The sequence below is a fragment of the Lutjanus erythropterus genome, chromosome 2 (assembly GCF_056507025.1).
Source record: "Lutjanus erythropterus isolate fLutEry1 chromosome 2, fLutEry1.hap2, whole genome shotgun sequence".
In the NCBI taxonomy this organism is placed as follows: domain Eukaryota; kingdom Metazoa; phylum Chordata; class Actinopteri; order Lutjaniformes; family Lutjanidae; genus Lutjanus; species Lutjanus erythropterus.
The window spans coordinates 7,531,328-7,557,745 of NC_139318.1; the positions used below are offsets into that span (position 1 = coordinate 7,531,328).

Consider the following 26,418-nt stretch of genomic DNA (forward strand, 5'->3'; position numbering starts at 1 on the left):
ACCCCCCCCACGCTGTGTGTCACCGCTGCCGGGAAAGAAAGAAAAATGCTCCGGCCGACAGAAAGTGAGAAGAGAGAGGAGAAAACAGAAAAGAGTCAAAGAGGAGAAGATAGTGAAAGCTGGAGAGTGTTTGGAGCGCGGCGATGCCTCCGTCCACCGTGAGCTGGACTCTTCTTTGATGGAATATCCCGGAAGGACGGTGGAGGGCAGAAGGAGGGAGAAGAGGAAGAAGAAAAAGTAGAGGACTGAGAGAAGAACGCAAGCACAGAGAAGGCAGGACAGCCAGCGCTCGCCTCGGGAGGGTACGGAGACACAAAGCAATAAGAACGAAAAAACATATATAACATGCTCTTGCCAATCATTTCTCTAACAACTTCAGCTCCTCTGTCCCTTTTGGCGTTTTTCATTTGGGTTTTGATCTCACTCTCGCTCTCTTTCTCCAGCACACTCTCTAGCTCGCTCTCTCCGCACTCTCTGCTGAGTTGTGTCCACAGGCTCTGTTTGGGATTTTGACTAATTGTGAAACTATTCTCCGGACTCGAGCGCTGAAGAGACTTTCTCTTCCCTCCATTTCTTTTTCATTCTAATTAACTCCCCCCTGTGCAGACCCTCAAAGAGCCTCTCTCTCCAACTCTGAGTCTGCCTCTCTCTACCTCGCTCCATTTTCCCCCCCCTCTCTCCATCTGTCTGCCTTTGAGAAGCAAATAATTGGATGTGGAGATTGGCTTTTCTGTGGCTGAGCCGGAGGATTGAGGCTGCACGGCACTTCGCGCACACACACAATTACACACACGCACACATACACCTGGAGCTCAGAGTGTGTGTGCTTGTGTATGTGTGTGAGTGTTGGTGTAAGCTGGACACAAGTCTGGTTTCATTCTACATTTTTCTTATTGTCAACAAACCTCATAAAAAGACCAAAACCAACAATGTGTTAGTGCATCTTCCAGACTCAAACAGCTACAGTCCTCAAATAGCTGGGCTTTGTAGTTCTTAGCTAACCTTACTGAAGCAGGAGTAAACAGTGTGGTTATTAGGAACTATTTTCAGCTGCGAATGAATACATCCTAAATGCTCAAGCGATTTACAGGTGTATGTAGCACTGACTGAAAATTAACTATCAAGTAACTGAGCTACATGTCACAGGAATAAAACTATACTCAGGTAATACTGTATTATTATTATTTTGAGAAATTTTGTGGTGGTTTTGGTCTTTTTTTTAAAATTTAAGTTTCATTCTTGGTTCTAGAGCAGCTTCTTCCTCTTTCTCGCTTCAAATTGCAGACACAATAATTTGCAAAACAAACTTAAAACATCTGAAATACGGTTGTAGAAATCAGCTATCTACACATTTTTTATAACTAGATCCAAAAAACTAGTTTTACTGAAAAACATTTTAAGACTCTGTGATCAACAAAGTTCCCGAAATGAGCTTGAAAAATCCTGAAATAACCTGTTAAGATTCTGTAATTAACAAAATTCTCGAAACCAAGTCAAAAAACCAGGTTTTGCAGAGGAAAGGTTTTAGGACTCAGTTATCGGCAAAGTTCTCAAAATGATCTCGGAAAATCCAGTTTTACTGGACTCAAGTTTCACTTGTAATTCTAGTGCAGTGTCCTGCTTCATCTTCTTTCTTGCTTCGAGTTATGGACATGAAACAAACTCGAAAAAAAGCTTGAAAAGTCCTGTTTTACTAAAAACAAGATTTTAGGAGTCAGTTATTGTCAAAATTCTTGAAATATGCTCAAAAAATCCTTATTTCATTTAATTTTTTATTATAGCTTTTATTGTTTTAAATTCTTCCTGCCACTTTAATGTAAGTTTCTTTGTGTGTAGAAGCTTTATTCTTTACTTGGCTACATATTGAACGAGGGTTCTAGCTCGATGTTTTTCATGGGTTAAAATAAAACGTATAAATGAATGAATGAATCAACGAATGAATGAAGCTCAAAGAATCTTGTTCCATTGAAATAAGTTTTAAGGACAACCATCGACAAAATTCTCAAAAGAAGGTCAGAGAATCCTATTTTACTGACAAAATTATTGAGAGGAGCTTGAAATATTCTGTTCTACTGAAAATAAGGTTTTAAGGCTCCACAAAAATGCTAGGTAACAGCAGACTTTTTTTTTTTTTTTTTTTTTTTTTTATAGTGCAAAGCTGTGTGAGAAAAAATCCAAAGAAAAAGAGAGAGAATTTGGTAGCTTGAGTGGCTGAGAGACCTTTGAAGAGATTAGTGGCAGAGGTATTTCCCTGGAGAGAGAGAGAGAGAGAGAGCGAGAGAGAGAGATGAAGAGGACGAAGAGGAGGCTTGAGGAGCTTCTGAGACGAGAAGACATGAGATGTGTTGTAATGCTGGCAAGCTACAGGCTAGCTGATTGAGTGGACAGCACGCACACACACACGCAGGCACACACACATCGACACTTAGAAGAGATGTAAAGCTGCTCTCGCTACACTTTCTGCTCTGAGGCTGGCCGCCAAGTCTCAAGTGACGAACAGGAGAGACGCGCACACACACACACACACCTTAACACATTTTACACACACAAGACACACACACTCAAACCCACAAATGGAACAAGAGGGACTCCGATTCAGTGGGACCCCTTTTCACGTTTCTTTTTTTCAGCCACTTCTTTTTTTTTTTTTCTTCTTCTTCTTCTTCTGGTGTATTTCATTATTCACCCAGTCTCCCTTTCTCTCTCTCCTCTTCACCTTCCCGCCCAACCACACATCTCCCTCCTCCCTCTCTCCTCCTCCACCTCCTCCTCCTCCTCCTCCTCCTCCTCATTCTCCTCCTCCTCCTACTACTGCTGCTTAGCTCCATCCAGTCCGGTCTCATTGTCCTCACACACACCTCGCCGCCGTGTGAGCGCACGCGCGTGTGTGTGCGCATGTGTCCCTCTCTCTGCGAGGACGGGGGTGCAGCTGGTCATTTCCACGCCACAACGCAGCCGAGCGCCAGGTTCCACTCTTAGGTGAGTGTGTCACCTCCTTATCCGATAAACACACTTTTCCACTGTTTTAGCCTGTGATTTAGTTTCTGATGCTCTTAAAAGTGTGTTTGCTGTCTTATTTCATGTGTAGAGGGTGTTGTAGAGTGTGTGTGTGTTTATGTGTTGTTTGCGTTAACAGGGGTCAAAGGTGGCGGCGGTGACATTTGAAAGGCTGTAGAATTGGATATGGAGCTGAGATTGTACTCAGGCTGGTCCAGACTGCTGGTGTGATTGTGAGCAAGTGTGTGTGTGTGTGTGTGTGTGTGTGTGTGTGTGTGTGAGTGAATGTGTGTGTTGATCTCGTATATGTGTGTGTGTAGCCAGAGGGTGAGCTTGGCTAAGTCTGTACGTGCTCTGCTTATGAATTACTGACCACGGCTTGAGTCTTACTCCCCACTAGTTCACATCGAGCATGAAAACACTCCCTCTTTTAGTTTTTCCTCCCCCCCTCCATCTATCTATTTCTTTTTCTATCTTCCTCCTTTCCAATTCTGTCTGATTTGACTTCAGTGACTTAATTGGCATGCCTGCGTACGGGAAACCGCACTGCCAAAGCCGTGCACCAAATGCAAATTCTTAAACAAGCAGCCAAGAGTTTATATGTTCAATTTATCTCGACTTCTTTTACTCTCTTTCTTTTCCGCTTTCTTGGTCGCTTTCCTCTCACTCTCTCTCTTTCTCTCTCTCTCTCTCTCACACACACACACACACACACACATATATACACACATTCCATGGCAGATTTAAATATTTCCCGGCGGGGTTGGAGGGTGAACAGAAATAGATCTAATTCTAAATCAGGACGGAGAGCTCGGCTCAGGCAGCCTCGCCGCCCTCCCCTCCCCTCTCGTTACAGCCAGCAGCTACAACACTTGCACTCCCAAAAAAAAAAAAAGTTGAAAGATTAGCTGCAAATGTACCATTTTGCAGCTAATAATAAGGAGCAAATATGCTGCGACAGTATGAAATAGCAGCGCTGAAACGGTGCCAAATCCCACACACTTTGGCCTCGATACTGGACATAGGAGGCGTGAGGACAAAAGGGCGTCTCAGTTTTCGGAGATTTTCGAAACAATGCAGCTTTCTGGAATAAGGTGGTTTTCAGAGATTTTCGGCGCACCACCCACAAAATAATAATAAAAATAAAAGCGCAGGAGGTTAAAGCGCCCAATTTGCTTCCTAGAAACTTGACTTTTGAAAGATTTCGGGGAGTTTAAGCTGTATGGATTTGTCTGTTCCGGCTCTTGGCTGCTACAGTAGCTGGCTGCGCTGGAGAAAGCAGCCGGATTAAGCCTCTAAGACTGGAGTTAAGATACAGATCTGGAGCTGATGAGTTCCTAGCTGCCTGTCTATCTGCCTACCTGTCTGCCTGCCTGCCACGTCTGTGTGTCAGGGCTGACTACAGAGGAGCGATAGGATAGGACGGGTCATGGCCCGCCGGCTGCATCCAGCGGTCCCGCAGAAAGATGGGAGATGTGGAAGGAGGAGGGGAGGGGAAGACAGAAGAAGAGCAGGTTGAAGGAATGTGTGTGTGTGTTCATGTGTCAAAGTGTGAGTTTGTGGCAGCGGTGTGAGAGATAAAGCGGGGTGGAGATGGAAGGGTGGTGGGTGGGTGGGGGGTAGGATAAGATGTGCTGAAGGCTGGATAAGCCTTCACCTGGCTTGAGAGAGAAAATAAAAGATAAGGATGCACAAAGGGGGGGGGGGGGGGGGGGGGGGGTTGCGAGGGTGGGTGTTGTGGAAGTGGGTGAAGCCTCTAATATCTACCTACAGTCAGGACGGACGTCACATGAAGACCCACTCATCCTTTACCTCTCTCTCTCTCTACCCCCCTCATCCTCCATCTCCCTCACTAACCGCCCTCTTCCTCTCTCCTCTTTTTTTTTTGACAATGAGCCGACAGCAAAGAACAAAAGAAGACATAATACATGCAAACCCTCCTCTCTCTGCAGTCAGGAAGAAGAGGAGGAGGAGGAGGAGGAGGAGATGGGAAAGAGAGAGGGATGAGTAAGGCACAACATGCAAGGCGATTGCGGTAATCAAATTATATAAAAAATAAAATAAAAATAAGCTGCGGTGTAGCTGCTCCAGAAAAGTCAAACTAGTGTACTTTCTGAAAATAAGTGGGTGAACTCTGCGATAGAAAATTGTCATTCACAGTGGAAGTAAGAACAGGCTGCAAGTGGTGAATACCTTCTATATTTTACACCAGATGAAGCTCTTAATGAGCTGATACGTCAAACTCACTCGAACACTTAAAACAACTGAAGTTCACATTTTTCTGACAAGCAATCTCTTGTGGTTACTTGAATGATGACTTTCCTCTCTCACAGTGCTGTTCATATAATGCCAAGGAAAACTCTAAGTTAGGAGGTTGGACAGGTACTTCTGCACAGAAACGGTTGGAATTCCAGCCGTTTAACACCCCCAGCGAATTAAATACAGCAGATTGGTCGGTGCCCCTACGCCTCTGACTTTGGCACCATAGGTACCCCTGTGGAGTCATTTGCCGAAGTAAAGTCGCATAGTATCAAGAGCAAGAAAGGCACAAACAAACACAGGACTTTAAAGAAACTGGGGTTTGCGATCCGTGTTAAACAAAGAGTCAATGTTGATGTCTTCTCAGGACGTTGCATAAGGAAGCAACGTTATGTCACATTACGTTACGTACTTGCGGATGTAACTTTCGTGCGTCATGGTATGAGCCATCAAGTCTAAAAAAAAAAAAAACACAAACGCATCAGCCACTGAGTTGTAATTCTGACTTGGAGACTTTGGGAATTTCTGACAGCGACAGTATCCAACTTGGTGAAATTAACTGTGGAAGTGTCAACAAACAGTTGGCAAAGTGGCTGCAAAGCCTCCATCACTGGCAATTACATCTGAATAAAATCCACACACCAAATCAATGGATTTAGCTCATTTTCACTGGTTAACAAACCGCAAACAAAAATAATTAATTAATTAATAGCCGCTTTTTATCTATATCTTTATTTTCATCTATTTAGCCTAAATAATGTGACTACAAGGTTTTTCAGTTGTGCAAACCATCTTGGAATGATGTTTGAAGATGCCCAAGACGGACAAAAGGATAACTTTTGCTGAAAATAGACACGTCCATTTCAAATGATATAACCACTGCCCACCTCCCCCCATGTGTCCTTTATGTTGGCATGGATGTTAAGCAGTATGTCCACTAGAGGGTGCTGCTCACAGTCAAACTTTAACCTAAGAAGAGTAGTCCAGAGTTACTGACAACAAACATGGCGACACTGGAGGAGGTTGTAATAAGGTACGTCTTTGAAGCATTAAAGACAGTAGTAGTGTGGGTGGTCATTAAATACATTACGACATATAGGTGGAGAATTCTTTTTACTAATTGATGACAAACGTCATATTCGATACTTTCCAATTTTTAAAACTTTTTCATTAAACCTTTGTCCGTATCCATATGCAGGAGCATAAATGAAACTTGACAGGTTTTTCTTTTTCTGCTAACGTTACATGAATGCAGCATAACTGCCGAGATCACAACATGGTGACATTGGTATACACCTGAATATACTGAATATAAACTGACGAATGCATGGACAGCTGCAGACACCACTAATGTGTGGTACTTTGCTTTGCACTGATGGTATTCTGTAACTTGTTGCACTGTATTGTACTGGTCTTGCAGACAAACTGCAAACAAGTATTGTTACCCAAATTAGAGATACACAGCTGTACGCGTACCCTCACTACTTTACATCATGCGAAACCTAGCAGACCTTCACACATCTGCACAAACATTAAGTCTAATTTCAGTTTAAGAATAGTTCTAACAGGCGGTCAGTCAATCATACAAACATGTTTATTTGGAAATACACACAGACAAACTGTAAAATTATTAGCCAAAACATACATTATAACTAGTTCTAGTTTCTTAGTGTAACTTTGACCCACAGAACTTGTAGATACCCTGTCTTTTATTCTGACCTTGTGTGATTGTCGCCCCATTGGACCTACTTTTAGAGATGTTGCCGTATGGAAAGATGTTAGCATCTTGGCTGCAGCAATGAATATAAAACCAAGTTGTAATAAACATTTGACATTTTTACTTGAAGGTTTGGTTACTTTTGGATTACTAACACCAAAATGGTGAAATTCTTTAATATAATTTTTAATGTTTATTGTTGCTTTAGTCATTTTATTCCCTCCTTTGTTTTGTGTGAAGGCATGTTTAGTTTAATAGTGGTAATTATGCACATTTAATTGTACTGTGTTAAGTAATGTTATTCACACTTAAAGTGAATGGCCATAGACTTGTTCACACTCACACGATCCCAGTCACCAGCAACACCACCTACAGTCCTAAAATATTTTTTGTAGCAGTAGTATTCACAGGTTAGCTAGCCAACAGATTTGTGTAGCTAATGTTAGTGGTTGGCCCGTGACTTTAACACTAGCGGTTTGCCTGCGTAGCTATCGTTGCAGGTTGGTTTGTGTAGCTTAAGTTAGAGGTTGTTCTATGTAGCTTGGTCTGTGTAGCTAATGTTAGTGGTTGATCTGTGTTGCTAACGTTAGTGGTGGGTCTTTGTAGCTAAAGTTAGCTTATGGTCTTACTTGTAAATATTTTCTTAAATTAGATATTGAGACTAATGATGAAATTTCCACCTAATTAAAGGATTTTTTTCAAGAGATAATGAATTGTCAACTGTTAGATTAGTTTCATTGAAACCAGAGTAGTATTGTGAGACTTGTGAAGTGTTTTGATGTGTTTGCACCGCACATGGTAGTTTTAAATGGGTAATTCATTGATGCTGAGCCTATAGCATCTACACGATTCCTTGGCTTGTCCCACTGATTCAGTGTACTGATAATTAATGGTTGCCGCGTTACACATATTAGAGACCCCCATTCTCACACATGCAGTGATCACACTGTGGCAGTGATTGTAGCTGCTGTAATTAAAGAAGTGTTAGCAGTGAGTGAATAAAACATGCATCAATCCCTCTTCCCTTCATTTGAACTCCCCTCCCCCATTCCCTCCTCTGGTTGTGTTTTTTTCTCTGTGCTCTTTTATCTCTCTACCTCTTTTTTTATTCTTTTAATCACCCTCCTCTCATTCTTCTTCATCATTTTCTCTTGTTGTCCTGCTTTTTATTTTCTACCTCCGCCTCCTATTATTCTTCTTTCCCCTGTCCCTGTTCTTCCCCTCCTTTTTCCTCCTTTATCATTGTCTCCTGACTCTTACTCTTCACCTCCTCCTCCTCTTCCCCTCCTCTCACTCCATCCTCTCCTCCTCCTCCTCCTTTTCTTTCTGTCATTCCCCAGAGGTGAACCAATGTGTGCAAGCTGTTGCAGCAAGGGCAGCACTGGCGTAGATAGAGCAAGTCTAGCAGGGATGAGATAGAAAGTGTGTGTGTTTGCACGTATAGACAGAAGCACACACTTTTTTCTAGCACACACACACACACACACACACACACACGTGCCTTGTAGACACTGCAGGTGTTGCATCAAGATAAATGAGCCGTCATTAGCCAATCAGGTCAGCCGGTGGGAGGGCGATGGAATACCAAGGAGCGAGATCAGCCAGTGGAGGTCAAGCCTCTGACAGGGGAGATGTGTGTATTTATGTGTTTCTCTCCACAGAGGGATTGAGAAGGAGGATTCCCTGATTAGATGTGAGCTCTCGCAAAGTTTTCTTCACCACCTCCTCCTCCTCTTCGCCGCACAAGCTTCCCCTTCCCTTCACTTCCCTTCCTTCCTCCATCGCTGTTTCTTCTTCTTCTTCTTTCCCCCAGCAGCGCTCCTCTGGGAAGCGGAGGAGTGCTAAAGATTGTTGTGCTGCCGTTTGACGGCCTAATTGGTATCTTCGGCCCATTGTTTATCTCTTCATCGGCGACTCGTCAGAGCGAGGGAGACAGAGGTTGAGGAGGAATTAAAAGCGTTTCAGAAGTCTAGTTTCCAGCTCGGAAATTTCTACAGGAGGAAAAGGTAGATGTCATATTCTGTTTTTTTTTTTTGTTTTTTTTTTTTTCTTTCCTGAAGCTTTTCTCCAGGGAAAAAGCTGTGAAACCAATTAGAGCGAAAGTTAGACTGGCATATATTCTCATTACAGCACCATAATCAATCAATGTGTGTGTGTGCGCCAGTGTGTGAGTGTGTTTGCCCTCTTAACATTTACACTAGGGCTAATGCAAATGGATTTATGCATAAAGTGCTCATTCTCACAGCCAAGGTGCTGCTGGGAAGGAGGAAGGTAAATGATTAACCCCATGGAAAAAAACTCTAATCTCCCCTATTCTCTCCCCTCTCTATGAATGTGTGTGTGTGTTTCTGATTTTGTGTGTGTGTGTGTGTGTGTGTGTGTGTGTGTGTGTGTGTGTGTGTGTGTGTGTCGGGGGCTTTCAGGATGGCCGCTGGCTTTCTTTGATCACTAATCCTTTCTCTGGCCTGACTTTCTGTCCCTCGTTCTTTTTTTCCTCTGCCCATCTCTCCGCTCTCCTCTCATCTCCTCTCCCGCGCTCGCCTCGCGCGGCCCGTTGCCATGTCTGCATTGTGAGCAGCTTACAGGCGAATAACTAGGGCAGGGTGCCCTCTCGCTCTCTTTCTTCTCCCTCTCCATCTTTCTGATTCTCTGTTCTCCCTCTGTCTCTCACAACTGTTACTATTCTCTGTTTTACTGCGAGCTTACAGGATAGTTTTGCCTGTAAATACAATACTCATGAGTTACTGGACACTGTAATCATTCTTATTTCTCTTTATATGTGGCATTATTGCATAGAAAGTTGATGAAAGTAAGCAAGTGGGTGCTAATAGATGCAAAGTAGCACTGGGCCATGCAAATTGCAGAGATGACACTTCCATGTGACTTGAAAAGTGTTACAACTTGAGTGAAAAATTTACGCTCATCCAGAGGCTTCATGACCTCTTCATGCATGTACAGAGAATTACGAAAGACATGTCCCTTCTGAGCTGTGGGATCGGTCAAACTAAACTTCCAAACATAACACATGTACACTGCTAGTTAGCTACAGCTAATGTCTATAAACGTCAATTGAGACTGAAGTGTTGGTTGGACAAACCAAGCTATTTGGTCACCTTGGACTTTTTGACCTGTCAGTGATTCATGGAAACACTAATGAAAAGGTTCATTCATACACGTTCAAACAAAGGGTGCTTTCACACCTGAAAGTCTGAACTGAAGTGCACATTTTTGTTATATTGTATGAATCTTATCTGTTAGTTTTGGTATCATATTGCAATTATGCTAGCACACTAAAGAACTATACATGATGTCATCACTTATGTGAGCTGGGTCTCCCTATACTTGCAATTGATTGGTTTGTAGACAGGTGTGCATTTAACACCAATTCAGTACAATTTCCTCTCTCTCATCCAATTGGATAAGTGTCAGAATACTTTATAAGGTCACTGGATGGGTCATTAGGGTCATTCTGCCAGAACTTCCTGTAACTGGTCCAAAAGTTAGGACCGTCCCCCTAAAAATGTCAGACTAGAAACAAACTGAACCATGGTTCAATTTGAGCGTCTCTTTTGGTCATACCAAGGTTTGGCTGTTTGGTGCAGACAGATGCCAATATCGGAACCATTCTAAAATGCTGCATGAAGTATCAGTGAATATGTGAGTCTATGCACCGAATTGATATCACATCATTTATTATCCCAAAAAATTGGACCCTGCTGCTTCTCAGGAGTGCCTAACCGCTCTTTTTTTTTTTTTTTAACCTGAATCGGTGCTAAATCGATACTTTTGAAATGGTATCGATTAGTTGCATCGAGACCCATTCCTCCCGGACCAAATCACAACGCTGATTTCTATGCAACCATGATGGCAGTCATTTCACATCATCACTTTTGATGCATGAACTGTCATTGATACATTAAGTTTAGGCATTGGAATCGGCATCGGGAAGGAAAAATGGTATTGGGACATCTCTATTTGTTTATCCCCCATTTCTGTTCTCCTGGACTGTTTCGTCTTGCTAAGCCATGACAGAGGAATACTTTTATGAGTGACGTCAAACTATAAATAATAGCCACTTATGATAGTTGCATTGAGAACCATTCCTCCTGGACCAAATCACAACGCTGATTTCGGTGCCTCATTTTGGTGCCATGTGCCTGAGCTGGCTATTGGAATAGTTGCGCTGAGTACCATTTCAGAAGTATCGTTTTTTAGCACCGATATCGGAAAAAACCCAAGCGATACCCAATGCTACTAATTTGGCTAACTTAGACTGTGGAAACCCCATATCAGCTTCAGCTTGACTTAAGCATGCATTTTTTTAAGCAAAGCCAGGACTGCAGATTTTGTCCTCCATTTCTTAGTGTCATGATTACAGTTACCAAATATTCTTTGACCTACATATGAAATGTGAGTACTGTAATAAGATATAACCTTTACTATAAACAGTTTTCCTGAATGTCCTCTCTCATTCAGCAGTCTTTCTTCCTCCCTTTTTTCTCCATCCCCATCCATCTTTCTCTCCCCCGTCTCCCCCTCTCCATGGCACTGAGATCACTGTGACCTTTCTGTCCTCTTTTTTTCCTTGCTTTCTCTCTCACTCGCTATCTGTTTTTTTTTTTTCTCCTCTCAGTTTCAGGTAATCTGTCCAACCAGCTGAGGCGAGAAATCTGTTGGCTGCAGGACACTCACAAAAACACTCTTTTTCTCTTCCTGCCTGTTTGTCACTCTCTCTCCCTCACAGTTCCCAGCCCCTCTCCAGCTCCTGCCAATGCCTTACAGCATTATTATTCACCATGTTCATAACTTCATAGAAGAGCTCGATGGCTGGCCAGACAGTTGTAGTGCTAGTGAGACCTCGTAATCCCCCCTGCTCTCTGCCCCGGCCTCGTTAAGCCTTATTCCCCACTGGGAACCTGGAGGTTATAATTAACGTACCTCTGGTAGACCTCGGGAGCACCTCGTTGGCTCTCTGTAGTCCTGGTCTCGCTCCACAAGGGGGCAAGAGAGAAACTTAGACAGACAACACAAAGTGTGTTTGTCAGCAGCCTTGGGGAAGTTAAGAGCCAACTTTTCCAGTCGAACTCAGATGCTGAGACTGCAGCCAGACATCACCATTACTGCAAACTGGTACAACAGACTGCACCTGAACAGATTTTAAACAGGTCTGAAAGCCAGCGTGTAGGCTGGAAAACAAGCAAAGTCTCACTTAGTGTCTGACCACATCTAAAGCAAAACTTTATCTTTTTTGAATGGCTCCACTCGAAGCTGTTGTCACCGAGAAGGGTGGGACGCAATGAATCTTACAAATGAGGATAAGTGTGCTCACTTACTTGCTCTCAAAGTGTCGCACTCGATTGTACAAATGAAAAGTGACAGAAGTAGTTTTGTAAAAGAATAAAAAAAAAAAAAGAGTCGACAGAGAAGTTTAAATACTCCCTACTCCCTCATCTTTGCAAGTCTGTACAATAACAGGATTGTCGGATTGTTGCTCTGGGAAATCAGAAATTTGTGGAACATAGTACTGGCAGTTTTTGCATCTGAAAGGTGTGTATGTGTGGGGGGGTGCCTTTCAGACATTGTTCGACTACATTTTATAGCATAAGTCAGTACAGCAAGCTTTTCCCACCATACCAGTTACTGCATCCACCCCTCTTCAATCTGTGTACAAATAATACGCATGCAGTCCAGTTTTGTATGTAGGTGATTGATAAGTCATTCCTGTAACTTTTTAAATTGAGCGTTGTGTTCTGTGTGAAACCAAAAGTTTGCAGAATTGCAGTTCTTCCAGCATTTTTTCTTTCTACTTATGCTGCTGACTTGTGGCATCCAGTGCATGTCTGAAGAAAAAAAAAAACAACAACACCTCAAAGACTACACAACATGGCTTACCAGCTGTCATATTACACTTGAGAATATGAAAATGTAAATGACAGTTATTGTTTGTGGCAGCATAAAACCAATGATCTATTGACCTTTACAAATCAAGACTCGATAGTCTAACAATGGCCAGAGGTGGCAAAAGTACACACATTCTGCACTTGAGTAAAAGTACAGATACTTGTGTAAAACAAGTTTCTGTCTTTGTCTGCTTTATATTGTTACGTCTTGTTACATTGTTTTTGCATGGTTAAATCTTGTTACGTCACTTGTGTCTCGTTACATCTTATATGTCATTTTTAGCTTGTTATGTATTGTTACGTGTTTTAATCTAATTTTCATTTTGTTACATTGTTTTCATCTTGTAATTTCATTTTATGTAATTTTTTTCTTGTTATGTTTTAGTCATTTTCATCTTGTTAAGTGTTTTGCACTGCTTTCATCTTTTTTATATCTTTCATGTCATTTTTGTATTACATTTTTTACGCTATTTTCGTCCTGGATTCAAACTAAAGTAACAAGTCTGTTTTGAAAATGTAAGGAGTAGGAAGTACAGATATTTGTGTTAGGAAGTAGGAGTAAAAAGTTATAGAAAAAAGAGATACTCTGTCAGTGTAAAAAATGGATTTAATCCAAAAAAAAAAAGATTCTAATCGTGACCTTAAAATTGAAAGTCAAATCGAATCATGAAGTTGTAACATATTTCATATTTCATTTGCATCAAATGCGTAACTTAATTCATTTATCTTTACCCAAACAATGATCGTTTCCTAAACCTAACCAAGTAGTTTTGCTGCCTAAACCTAACAAAACTCGTGTTTAGTTTTGTTACCATGACGATGAATGTCACCTGAATGCAACATTGGACTTTGGCATCTGAACTGCATGCAGTTGAAAGTCATGTCAATTTGATAAAAAAGTAATCAAGAATTTTGGTAATTGATTTATCATTCAGGTCATTTATTAACCATAAATATTAAACATTTGCTGTTTTTTCTGTTTTATATTATAGTAATTTGAATCTTTGTGGGTTTTGGACTGTTGGTCTGACAAAACAAACCGTTGGAGGACCTGTGCCTTGAACATTGGCACTTAAATGATTAAACAAAAGGTTATTCAATGAGGACAAAATAGTTACTTTGTTTAATTTCGAGCCACAGTGCACCAGATACTTTTACTTTCTCATGCAGTCGATTAAATTGCATTTTTTCTGTAAATAAGAGAGGTTGCTTACACAAAGTGTAAGGCAAATGCCACTTTATTCATAGAAATCCATTTAAATAACCTGGTTTGCAGTGGGAAGTAGTGGGATTATCTCACTTCAATATTAAAGTGATTTTAAAAATAGGTATTTTCCGCATGTTGTGCGACAGTGGATATATCGATGTTGAGTATCGAGCGGTCCTGGACAGAGGGCGGATATATCCAGGTGCAGGTGGAGTGGTGGTGTGAGTGTATCCATGTGTGTGTGTTCGTTGGGGGAATTTGGAAATGTGTGTGTGCTGAGAGGAGAAGCACAAAGCACTGGCCTGTGGAGAAGAGAGAAAGCTTCTGTGTGTTAGCGAGTCAATAGGCTCTTTGTTCCCTGGGACTGAGAGACAGTTAGCCATGAGGACAGACTGAGACTCCAACGCAACATAGTGTACCTGCACACACACCACTTCAAATACCTGAGCCTGACAGGACGTCATTCAATCTCTGTCCACTGTTCCTGCTTTACCTTCTTTACCACCTTATCAGACTTTCTCCTCTTCGCTCCTTGCTTCCTTTCTCTCTTTTTCTATACATCCATCCATCTTTCCCTCCCTCTTCATCCCACCCACCGCTGGCGTCTTTGTGTTGGAACAACAGAAACTGTTTCCCTGTTTTTTTCAGCCATCTCGGTTATCTCGACCGGGGTGGGGGTTGGTGGGTGGGAGTTTTTACCTGAGAGCAGGACACAGAGGGCATTTTGTGTTGGACGAGGGAAGCAAGGGACAGCGAGAAGGAGAGGAGAAAGAGAGAGTTGTGAGGGTGGGGTGGGGGGACAAGTATGCAACAGATACAGGTAAAAGCTTTGTGCAGGTACCAGAAACCTGGACGCACTGGTTTTAATGTTGATGTGATGGTAAAGAAAGAAAGAGTGTAACTGGGGCTTCAAGCCAGAAAATGAAGGACATGGAGAAAGGAAAGCGAGGAGGAGACGATCTCTGTGTTTGAACTGATCAGAAAAGTGTCAGGGAAATGTTCGTATGAGGCGACACAATAGTTATGGGAACTCAGAAAAGTGCAGGATTGCTGCTGATACGACAATTGCAGGATGTAAGTAAAGTTTTCTGCTTTTTGAAAAAGTGAATTCTCTGAGCTGTAATGTGCCTCTACAGGGTACCCCCTGCATATAATGACCTAAAAAGATCTGTACATGAAAGCGAGCACTCTGGGATTCAGAATATTTGAGGCCACTGCAGACTAAAACTTCTGGTTCATACACCCGTTAAGAGCAGGTTCTTGCTTTAACTCCTTATTGCAGAAATGATTCCTGGATTGATCAATCGATCAACTGACGAAAAAAGGAAGCAACAACCGTTTTGATGGGGTGCCTCAGTAGCTCATTTGGTGGGGTGTGCCCCATATACTGAGGCAGTAAATGCTGGATTCTGACTCAGGGGTTCCAACCTTTGCCGCACATTTTGATTTCAAGTCATTTATCAAGCAACATTTACTGCTTTTTTTTTTTATTTCAATCTCTTTGATCTCAACAAATCTCTTGTATTGTTGGTTGGAAAAACCATCGGAAGACATCACCCAGCCTCAGCCATGTTTACATCACTGGTCAGTTACAGATGTACCATTAGAGACTCTCTCAGTCCAAATCGGCCTCACTTTGGTAGCTCAAACATGTCCAATAAAGCTGCCGGACGGAGCTGTCTATGTTTCAGATCGGTTTCAGGTCGTAGTGGTGTTTGCGACAGCAGAGTGAACACACCCTCAGCAATTTTTTTAAAATCATTCACATTTGGCCGAGTGGTTAATAACATGTTTCTGTGGTGTGACAAACTCAGAACACAAACTGATTGTTGATTTGGAGTATCTTTAAGTCAGATTTTATGCCTATGGCGGTGTGTTCTTTATACTATGACAGTTTCATTAAAATTAGATTAAATCGCATTTTTGCAGTACATTGCAATATACTGAATCAAAACCCCAGTCAGTGTTGTCATGCAGATTCTTGACAATACACAGCCCTAATATATGATGTATTTCTCGATATACACATTTTCTCTAAAATAATATACAGTAACTTCTCAAACAGTGCAAACGTATGATGATTTTGTAGAATATAATGCGTCGCTGTAGATGAAACTACCCAATAGTAGGGCTGGATGATATGGACAAAATCAAATATCAGAATTTTTTTTGGCCAAATACCTTGATATTGTGACAGCATGGTAGTAATGGCTATTGGTGCTTCCACAAAATCTAAAAACAATTAGATTTTTGATAAATGAATAGTCGGGTGAGTTCAGAAAATTGCATCATTTTTACTGTAACGTAGCCTTTAAAACCAGGAAAAAGTAATAGTATCTACTGACATAATATCTAGCTTCATGTTATGATATCAATATAATTTGTTGCCCAGCCCTAGGTGGTGCATGTTCTCCGGTTGACATATGTCACATAACTAAACTAAAAATTAAATCTCAAATTGTGTAGAAAAAAGGATGGAAACATTTCTGTAAGTTTCTTGTATTAATGTGAGGGTGGTTACATCACAGCCACAGCATTATGCCAAATACAAGCTGTAAGTAAAGTTTTCTGCTTTGGAAAAAGTAATCTGTGAATTCTGTGAGCTGTAATGTGCCTCTTCAGGGTACCCCCTGCATATAATGACCTAAAAAAATCCGTACATGAAAGCGAGCACTCTGGGATTCAGGATATTCGAGGCCACTGCAGAGTGAAACTTCTGGTTTATACACCCGTTAAGAGCATGTTGTTGGCTTCTTGATGGGAAATGTTCTGGACGGGAGGTTTCTCGGTGGCTACTTACATTCCATGAGTAGAAGTCAGGCACATGTCAACATGAATCACTCTCACACACAGTGTTTCCACTTTGTGTGTGAGTGTGTGTGTCCGAAAGGCAGGCATGGTATAAATAATGGATAAAGGTCTAATAAGCTTTCTGTGGAACGTCTCTGGGCTGTTGACCATTGGGATCAGCATTAGGATTCTGTCACTCAAACTCAAAGGCACAACACTCAGCTTATCTATCGCTCTATGCGCACACACACACAAACACACATATACGCACATGTTCATACGTTTCCGTGTACTCATGCAAACACTGATCGCCTTATCTCGTCGTCCAAACAAGAAGATAACAAATAAACCACATTGTCTGTTTCCACAGAGGATCTCGATAAGACACAAATCAGCTTACACACACATACGTGGACAAACACACACACACACACACATAAATATATACAAGCACACAGAAGGAAGCGAAGGCGAGTTTTCACAGGGACAAGGCGGACAAAAAAGACGGACTACAACAAGGATGGATGACTTTGACATTAATCCCACCTGCTTCAAACTCTCTCTGAGTGGCCCTGTTACTTTATTCTCAAAGCCCTACTTCTTTATCTCTCATTTCCTCTTATCTCTGCATGTGTTTCCAGCTTTCTGACTTTCCCATTCCCATGCTTGTTGCTGGAGCAGTCTCCAGAAAAGTAGTGATTCCGCTTCGTTCACCAGATACAGAAGAAATATACAGGCATTATTTTGGTATATGTTGGCTTTTGTTGCCTTCGATCTTAAAGGAATACTTTGACATTTAAGAAATGTGAACTGAAAACTTTCTTGCTGAAAGTCAGATGAAAAGATCAGTATTTCTGTCATTAAAGTACAGCCAGCGCTGTTAGCTTAGCTTAGCAAAGGCTAAAACCAAAGGGAAACAACTAGCCTAGCTCTGTTCAAAGGTAAAGAAAAATCGGCCAACTAGAGCCTTTAAATCTCTTAAAATAACATTTAAGTTCAGTTAATTTGACCATCTGTGGCAGAAAGTCAATAAGAGCATTTCCCAAAATGTTTATATAAAGGCGGCTGTGTGGGGGATTTAGTGGCATCTAGAGGTGAGCTTGGAGACTGCAAGCATCTCATCTCGCCCTCCCCCTCCAAGCATGTAGAAAACGCTACGATAGCCACGAAACTCACAAGCCAGTATTTGGTTTGTTGTCACATTGTTTAAAAAAATACAATACTAACATTTGATATTATGGAAAATATAAAAGTTATATAAATGGATAATATTTGAGTGCTTGATCAAGACCTCAGTTCAGTACTAGGACTGTGTGCAGGTTGTTAATTAAAAAAAGAATATATATATATTATATACTATGCTATACTAATATTATATCACAATTTAAAGTTCTGATATTGTGACAACCCTACTGTAGACACATGGCAGCCTCCTTAAAAGAGGATCTGTGCTCTCTGTAGATGTAAACAGCTAATTATAATTATAACAACCCAACAATTCTTATTTTCAGGCAGTTATACACTAATCAAAACATACTTACAAATACTACATTTCATTTTGGTTGTTTTCTGCCAATGGATTCCCCTAAATCTTACACACTGGACCTTTTCTTTAAGAGATATGTGTTATCAAGACTTTTGTGTTATGACTTGACAATATTAGTCTGATTATGGCCTGACGCAGCAGACGTGGGGCATCTTCTCTGAAAATTGATCATGTGGCATTGTGGAAGACACCCAACCTTACAATGCCAAAACTCAAAACTCATGAAAGTCTGTCGGGGTCCAGTGTGTGGACTGTCATGTCAAGTCAAAGACCATCATGAAAGACAAAAATGTATCATGTATTTTGATCCAGCATCATGGTGTTGATGGATGATACTGTCTTACGTGTTAAAAAATACTACTTGTGACTTGAACCATTTGCTTGCCTGTAACACAATGTTTTGGGAATCCAGTTCTTTAGTCTAAACAGCATTTATGTTGGGACTAAACAGTGAGACTAAAGCAGCTTGCAGATATGTAAAGTATATTTTATTATATATTTAATACAGGCATATATATTTAAAAGTATTAAACAAGAAATTGCAGTGCATAAATGCCAAAGGATCACAGACCTAAAGGTCAGTTCATTTTCATTATAGAAGCTTGCCCACACACTGCTTTATTTAATGATTTATTGCACTTTAAAGTAATTTATTACAGTTCAGTTTTAATACTTTTTACAGTGGCAGTTTTTTTAATATGTCAAGCCTTAATTATACAGGATATATAGCTGTATCTGTGGTTGTTCATGGTTGTTGTTGGCACAATCAATTTCAAGCAAAGCTTTTAGTTAAAACATGAATTAAGTTTATTTTAGATTTCAAATGTAATGTACATATGTTGATCACAACTCTTTCTCTTTATCAGAATTGTACAACTATATGTTAATGTCTTACCTTTAAAAATGGTGGGCTAATACATTGTTATGGGATCATTTTAAAGGACCAATGCAGATTACAGCCAATTTACAGTGTGTAGGACAATTTGCAGCCAGGAATGCACAACATGGATTTATTTCCAAACGATACGACAACCGATGATTACCTGTTTGTCATGATTGATACTGATAAAATAACCAATAATTTTACATTTTTGTTAAAAATAAATTCATATAACCTGTAGCTCATGAATAAGAACAAAGAACAATTCTGACTAGTTAATTGCGTCAAAAAACTTAACAAATATACTTTAGCGTTTACAGAGCATTTGCCCAAGATTTCAAAACGAGGTGCTTTTACAATCTGTCAAATCAGATATTATTTTTTCTGATTTTTATTGGCTAACAACAAGACCGATTTATCTGTATAGGCCGTTCTCGGCCAATAATTTATTGGCCCCAGTATTTATCACATATATGTACTCATATTGGCTGCAGAACACACAGAATTATGCATTTAGAGCCAATTATTCTTATGTTCAGTTTTTTATACACTAATGAAAACATACCTATGAATATTATATCCCATTCTTGCAATATTCTGTTACTATATCCGACTAAATATTGTCCACTGGACCTTTAAACTTTAACTGAAACTATAACAATATTTGTTCGACTCATGAAAAACTGTAAATCTCCTTTGCAGCCTCTTATGTGACATTAATTATAGGGGTTACAGCTTGATAGAGCAGAATGAGCCACTAAAGCATTCAGTGGGGATACTCGGGCATATCACTGCCTTGAAATGAATAATTTAATAAGAATAAGTAAAACTTTTATCAAAGTATTAAATAATTCAAATCCATTGCTGATTTCCTTTTTTCCTCGGCTAATATCAGCAGCCAGAAATATCGGTCTCACCCTTGTTTGGATCCCATCACGGCTGGTTCATGCATGGTGCCACGCTGTACTCAGGCCTGTGGCTGCTCATTTGCGTGTGTATTTGTGGATGCACGTGGGCTGCTTTTGCCTCCCTCTTCCCTCTCTCTGTTAACGTTGACTCATCCATTTTCAGCCAGTTAATAATTCAGAGGGTCTGCAGGCTGTGTTTTCATCTGTCTCATCTCTGCGCTCGCCTGTGAAAGAACCCCTAGTAATTACACACCAACCAAAACAAGACACCGACTCCTGATGGCTGGCAGCGTGGCTGGGGATGGAGGGAGCGAGCGAGTGAGCAAGCGGGGTGGCGGGGGGGGGGGGGTGGAGAAGAAGAAGAAGGAAGGAAAAGCGGGCAAGCGCAGGAGAAGGAGAGGACAGGAGGGGAGAGGGATTGGAGGATACACGGGAGACATGGAGGATACACAGTGGAGAGAGGTGTCTCAGCACTGTTGTAAATCCTCTGCAGGGCCTTGTAAGCTGTCAGACAAGCTGAGGGTGTTAAAGGCATGAAGTGAGGGAGCTGCACACACACACGCGCATGCACGCACACACACACAGATAGAAAAGTTTACTCCTGCTACCGGCGTGACTGGCTCGCTGCTGTGTTTTATGGCTTTCTATTCCTATGTGATTTTCTCTGGCATGTCACATAGGGTCTAAAGCCATTGGGTACAGAGTGGGAGACCTGCAGACGAGGATTAGATGGAGATACGGAATGACAGAGGAGGGATAAAAGAAGAACACATGGATGTTTAATAGCATATATGTACACACACACACACACATACACACACACACACACACGCGCGCACGTATACCCTGCATGGCCCGAGGCGTTTCTGTCTCCGCTCGCAGGCAGCCTGGTCTAGCTCAGCTAATTGCCCCCATATGAGACAGGTTGAAGTGCGCATCAATCCCTACAGCCACACACACACTTACACGCATGAATGCAGACACTTTATGTTTGGTCTGCTCCTGTGTTTTTGTCACCCACTCGCCCCCACTTGCATTACACACACACACACACACACACACACACACACACACACACATTCAGTAGCAGTATACACTCCCCAGCCAGGCCTGCTGGTGCTGCTGACTCAGGTTGGTATTTAATGAAGCTCTCAGTTTCACCTCGCGTCTCCTAATCTCAGTGCTGCCTCGTGATTGGCTGCAAGCTCGCTAGCGAAAAATGTTAACGTTGGGAGTTTAGTGAGCCTTAAGACTACTTTTAGCTGTGTGTGTGTGAGAGAGAGAGGGAGATACGGTGGGAGAGGCAGAGAGAGAGAGAATAATCGAAACGTGGATGTGAAGAAGAATGTGAGAAGAAACGTAATGGTAAAGGAGTTTTTCTGCTCGTTGAGTGACAGCAGTCAATAGACCGCCATGCCAATCTTTACTCCAGTGTGTGTGTGTGTGTATGTGTGTGTGCGTGACTGACCTATTGACTGAACCTCAGCAACTTTGTCTGCATTGAGTTTCTTGCTCGGAGCACTGCAAAAACGTGAACCGCACAGACACGTTGCCGTATCGATCACTGTCTGCTATATACATTTACCGGGTTACAGCAGTTTTCCTGCCAGAGACCTGTGGTTCATATAAATGACGATAAAATCTCAGGCGATTAAGATGTGAAGCCATGTGGGTTCACGTATGACAATACGTCCCCCGACCACGTAACCTTCAAGGCTGACCATGACACTTACACATTGGTTTGATTCTCAATGGCACCACCAGACCGTGTTCTCATAGTGGCTCCTTTCAATCTCCCTTTACAATCTGGACTGGAAATTCCAACTGGGAATGAAATTATACCTCACCTGTAGACGACTCCAGCTTACATTTTGTGTGTTTTGCCACCCGGTGCCGAACATCAGTGTCTGCTGGTTGTCATGAGAGAGGACTTCAAAGTTTGCAAGACTTTCGCAAGATTTTAGTTAAAATGTTCACTCTTGCGAGTCTCTGGGTTCCCTTCTAGACACCGTGTACATTGTTGCCTGCTGACAGTGACAATATGGATAACTGGATTGACAAAGTTAGACAGTGACCCTCGTTAACTAATGAAGGTGCCGTCATTATCCACTGACCTCCACTGTCATGCTGATTTTTGTAGTGGTTATCATGTCACAGTTTGGTTAGCTTTAGGCAACAAAACCACTTGGTTAGGTTTAGGAAAAGGTCATTGTTTGGGTTAAAATAAGTACATTACATAAGCTCCATACGTGGTGTAAGTACTTAACATATGTTACACAAGTTAGGTTCATTAGATAAGTTCACATGAAGCTACTACAAGGAACTTTAACATTTTGTTTATTATTGTAGCCCCTGTGGACAAAAACAGTGTTTCCACAGTAAAAAAAAATGCAAAATATAACATCAAAACTAAAATTATCCAAAGAAAAATCTCCTCCTGCTTCTTTTTAACTGGCTGCTAAAATAAACACAGGCTTGTTTCATATGATTTTACAGAGAAACTGACCTGGTTGCTAAGAATACTGTATACAAATAGTCAATAGTCTTCTCACTGATGGTCTTCTTCATTTATGTGGGTCATAAAAAAACTCCTTTCAGTTTCCTCCTTTTAGAGTTTTTTGGTTTTACATGAGACACTGACTGCAGTTTAACGGGTTAAAGTAATTTCATCATTATTCTCCCACAATGTAGTCTAGTCTATCTACTTAGGAAATGAAAATAACTAATTCTTAAAAAAGAAAAAGAAAATGCTGTGGTTTTGACTTAGGAAGAGGAGCCTTTTGGCTGTTGGCTCGTGGTTTTACCCTTTGCTGATGATTTCTTGTGGTCATCATTCTCTCACAGATATCTCTCCAGACTGGTCGGGTGCTTCAACTCAATGTGTCATATCAAATTTGTTGCCAATGTGACTGACGTATGTACTTAAGTCCAAAAAAGACATGTATCCTTCCTAGAGAGAAAAACTTAGAAAAATCTATGAATCACTTCTCCGAATAAAAAAGCTGGCACACCAGTGAGGCAGTTAAGTGTAACTTAACCCACTGCATAATTTTGAAAAATGCTAGAGGGTTAATAGCTGAGGAGTGGGGGTGCACAGGACAACCACTGCGGGGGGTGTGGCCTTGTGGCTACATAGCATGTGACGTGCAAAACCTGGTACCTAGAACAGTGGTTCTCAAGCCTTTTTCCTTGGAGCACCCCCACTTGTATCTCAGATAAAGCTAAGCCCCCCTAGCCTACGAAGTAGCCTGCTTTATTAAACAGGGGACTAAGAAATCTTTTTAAATAGTTTCATATACAAACTTCTGTATAGATTGTGATTTTAGTTAGTTTAGTAACTTTTGCAAATCTAATTTTGATGACCTCAGAGCAGAAAAAGTCCTGGGAACCCACTGCCTTAAGCCTTAAGGAGGGCCCAGACCCCAGGTGGGAAACCAATGATCTAGAAGGTTGTGTGTGTTGTAGCTGAGCTAACTGTTAGAGGTGAAGTTAGTTTTAAGTTGGATTTTCAAGAAGACGGTGCTGGATCTAGAAGACTTCTCAAATATCCAACTTAAAACTAACTTCACCGTGGTGCTGGAGCCTTACTGTTTATCACAGGATCATCAAGAGAGGGGAATAAATGCAGTCCGGTGGTGCCAAAATTTTAAAAAGGCTAAAAAAAACAAACAAACTGTAAACGCCTGTGTATGATGAGTCTCTATCAGTATATATTTGAAAATGAGTGCAGTTTCACCAACCGTCGGGCAGTGTCACCTGTCACCAGATCAGCCAACAGCAAAATTCAGTTGCCATAGTTTCAACCAGTAGAGAGCAATCACTATGCATATTTGTATTACAATATTTAGAGCTAAAATACTTTGCACTAAAATGTCAAGATTTAGACCTAAATCAATCAACAACACTACTAAATACCCACGTTAGGGATAGTACTCCATTAACATGATGTTTATGGAGTGAAAAAGGCGGAACTCGGATCTACAACGCACAAACCCGAGAGTTGTCAGCAGTTAGCAGGAAGATGTATTTTATCTTCTCAAAAAGCAGTGGTTGCAAACATGTTTTAATTATGTGTCTAGATGACCTTTTGTGAGACAATGGTGAAGTGTATTGTGAATATTATTTACCATCATCCAGAGATGTTAAGTTCACAGAGCAGAGCGAGAAAAGCAAACGAGCGCGACTGAGCGACGCACATCGCAACATTAAACAACTTCAGCCAGCTCTGTGGCAAGTAAAATCACTCTCTGTACAGTCTGTTTCACTGTATAAACCTGCTCTGCATTATGGAGAGCGAGGTCTGTCCTCAGGCGCAGCAGAGAGGCTGCTCTCCACTGCTGGAGACATAACGTGAATAACACCACACACAGCCGAATACCCCGCCTGCCACTCGTTTTGTTATTGTCATAAAGGCAGGAGGCTGTAGGATTCTTTCGAATTGATTAATTCATTAATTCATCTATGTGTTCAGTAAAAAATTGATTATGAATAAAATCTGACAAAAAGATTCTTCTCCTAATTTATCATATGCATCACGTATACTTCTAAAACTAGGCTAGTTGTTTTATCATCGAATAGTTGCCCTCTGAACTGTGATTGAATCAAATCGTGAGGTACCCAGAGATTCCCACCCCTAACCCACACACTGATTTCAGGTCAGAAAAATATTTAATTTATTTAATGTTTGCACAGCTTTATGTTTGATTGAAATATCAGCCAGGAGCTTTCCTCAGAGCAGTTGTTCACGATCTGATTAGATAGTTTATAGGTCTGTGTGAAGGCCTTGAATGTGTTGCTTTTACTTGAATTCTGGTTCATTAGGTAGAAGGATAAAGCCAGAGCTAAATATTAATACATTGCCTCTATTGTGCTGGGAGGCACTTTTGCTAGAGCATCCATGGCTACACAGAAAGAAATGGAAACTACTTGCTCATTTGATCATATTTTTACTTTAGGCAAGTCCTTTAGGCAAACTGTAGGTAAATCAAATTAAGCCGAAAAAGGCGAAAACTCTTGATCATCGAGTTTGGTTAAAAGTTCTAATCAGGAAACTCACTTTGCCTCAATGTGCATAAAAGAACGAAAAACCCCTTTCTTCTTTGTCTTTGATGCTGGATACCCGTGTGCATTCAAAAGGCTCCTTGGAAGAAATCTCCTCACGAGCGGTGTGATGTCTTGGCAGATTGCCAGATAAAGGAGAGATGCTTTAATGCTTTCCCCTCTTCTCTCTCTCCCTCCCCCTGTCCCCCCCCCTGCAGGTTTTGGTGGATGCGGTTCCGTCAGGTAGGCCATGCCCTTCACCTGCGCCTGCTTCTGTGGCCTGAACGGCTTCTGCCGCAGACGCAAGAAGAAGAAAAAGGAGCAAGTGGAGGAAGAGGAGGGTGAGGAGGTGGAACAATGGAGGGATCAGGAGACAGAGGTGTGACGGCGGCGCTGTCAGTTAAGATCTCCTCACCTTTGCCGGGGTTTTATCCTTTAACAGCCTGGAATGTACAGCCCGGGTTACTGCTGCTCAGTACAGACTGTCTGATGTTCTGTAACAGGGAGGGTAAAGTGGCTTCAGCAAACACAGGCTTTTATTGAAAATTCAGCATTAATTGATACTGTATCTTAGATATGCACGATAAATATCAGGACAAATACATTAGAGCCATTATAGCTATATCGGTTTATGTAAGTATCAGCGTATATTAGACAATAAATATTTGTTATAATAATATCTGAATATGTCAAAGCATTTCATTTCAATTCTTAAGCAAAATGCTCTCTAAAAGCTAAAGTATGTTTATGTGATTTTTCTATTTACCGGAACATTTTAAGAGTCAGAACTGTTCTTTTTTTTTTGTTGTTGTTGTAATAGTGATGTCAGTTAGATTTGGTTCGGTCAAAGCTGTGGAATATTAAATCATCCATCTTGGCTCAGGTGTAGATCACTGCATCTGAGCCTTTCTTATCCTCAGGTGTGCAGAAACTACAGCTTATATAAAAATACAAAAGTTTTAAATTATCGATTATCTTATCATGCATTGCTGTTGTATCTTTTCCAGTGGTACCTGTGACTTAGGGTGGATTCACACCGGCCTTGCTTAGTCCGGATGTATTGAACCCTGGAGCGTTCATTTTGGTTGGGGCCACTTGTTGTCCTTTTACCCGCCAACTGTACGACCACTAAGTGACATTTCTACCACATGACTTGTATTTGCAACTTCTGTAC

General features: G+C 41.3%; 1 protein-coding gene across 2 annotated transcripts; it reads left to right on the plus strand.

The window, feature by feature from the left end:
- Positions 1 to 9: 9 nt before the first annotated feature.
- blacat1 (BLACAT1 overlapping LEMD1 locus) lies at positions 10 to 26,418 on the plus strand. Of its 2 annotated transcripts, XM_084743980.1 has the most exons (3): positions 10 to 302; positions 2,823 to 2,979; positions 25,463 to 26,418. In XM_084743980.1, exon 3 carries the CDS (start codon positions 25,495 to 25,497, stop codon positions 25,627 to 25,629), a length of 135 nt encoding a protein of 44 aa, XP_084600106.1. In that variant the 5' UTR covers positions 10 to 302; positions 2,823 to 2,979; positions 25,463 to 25,494; the 3' UTR covers positions 25,630 to 26,418. The 2 variants fall into 2 exon arrangements, with proteins under 2 accessions (XP_084600106.1, XP_084600114.1); XM_084743988.1 differs by lacking the exons at positions 10 to 302; positions 2,823 to 2,979 and adding an exon at positions 14,896 to 15,154.

What these genes read in the sequence shown, in the direction of transcription:
- blacat1 (XM_084743980.1), top strand. Translation starts at nt 25,495, where the DNA reads ATGCCCTTCACCTGCGCCTGCTTCTGTGGCCTGAACGGCTTCTGCCGC.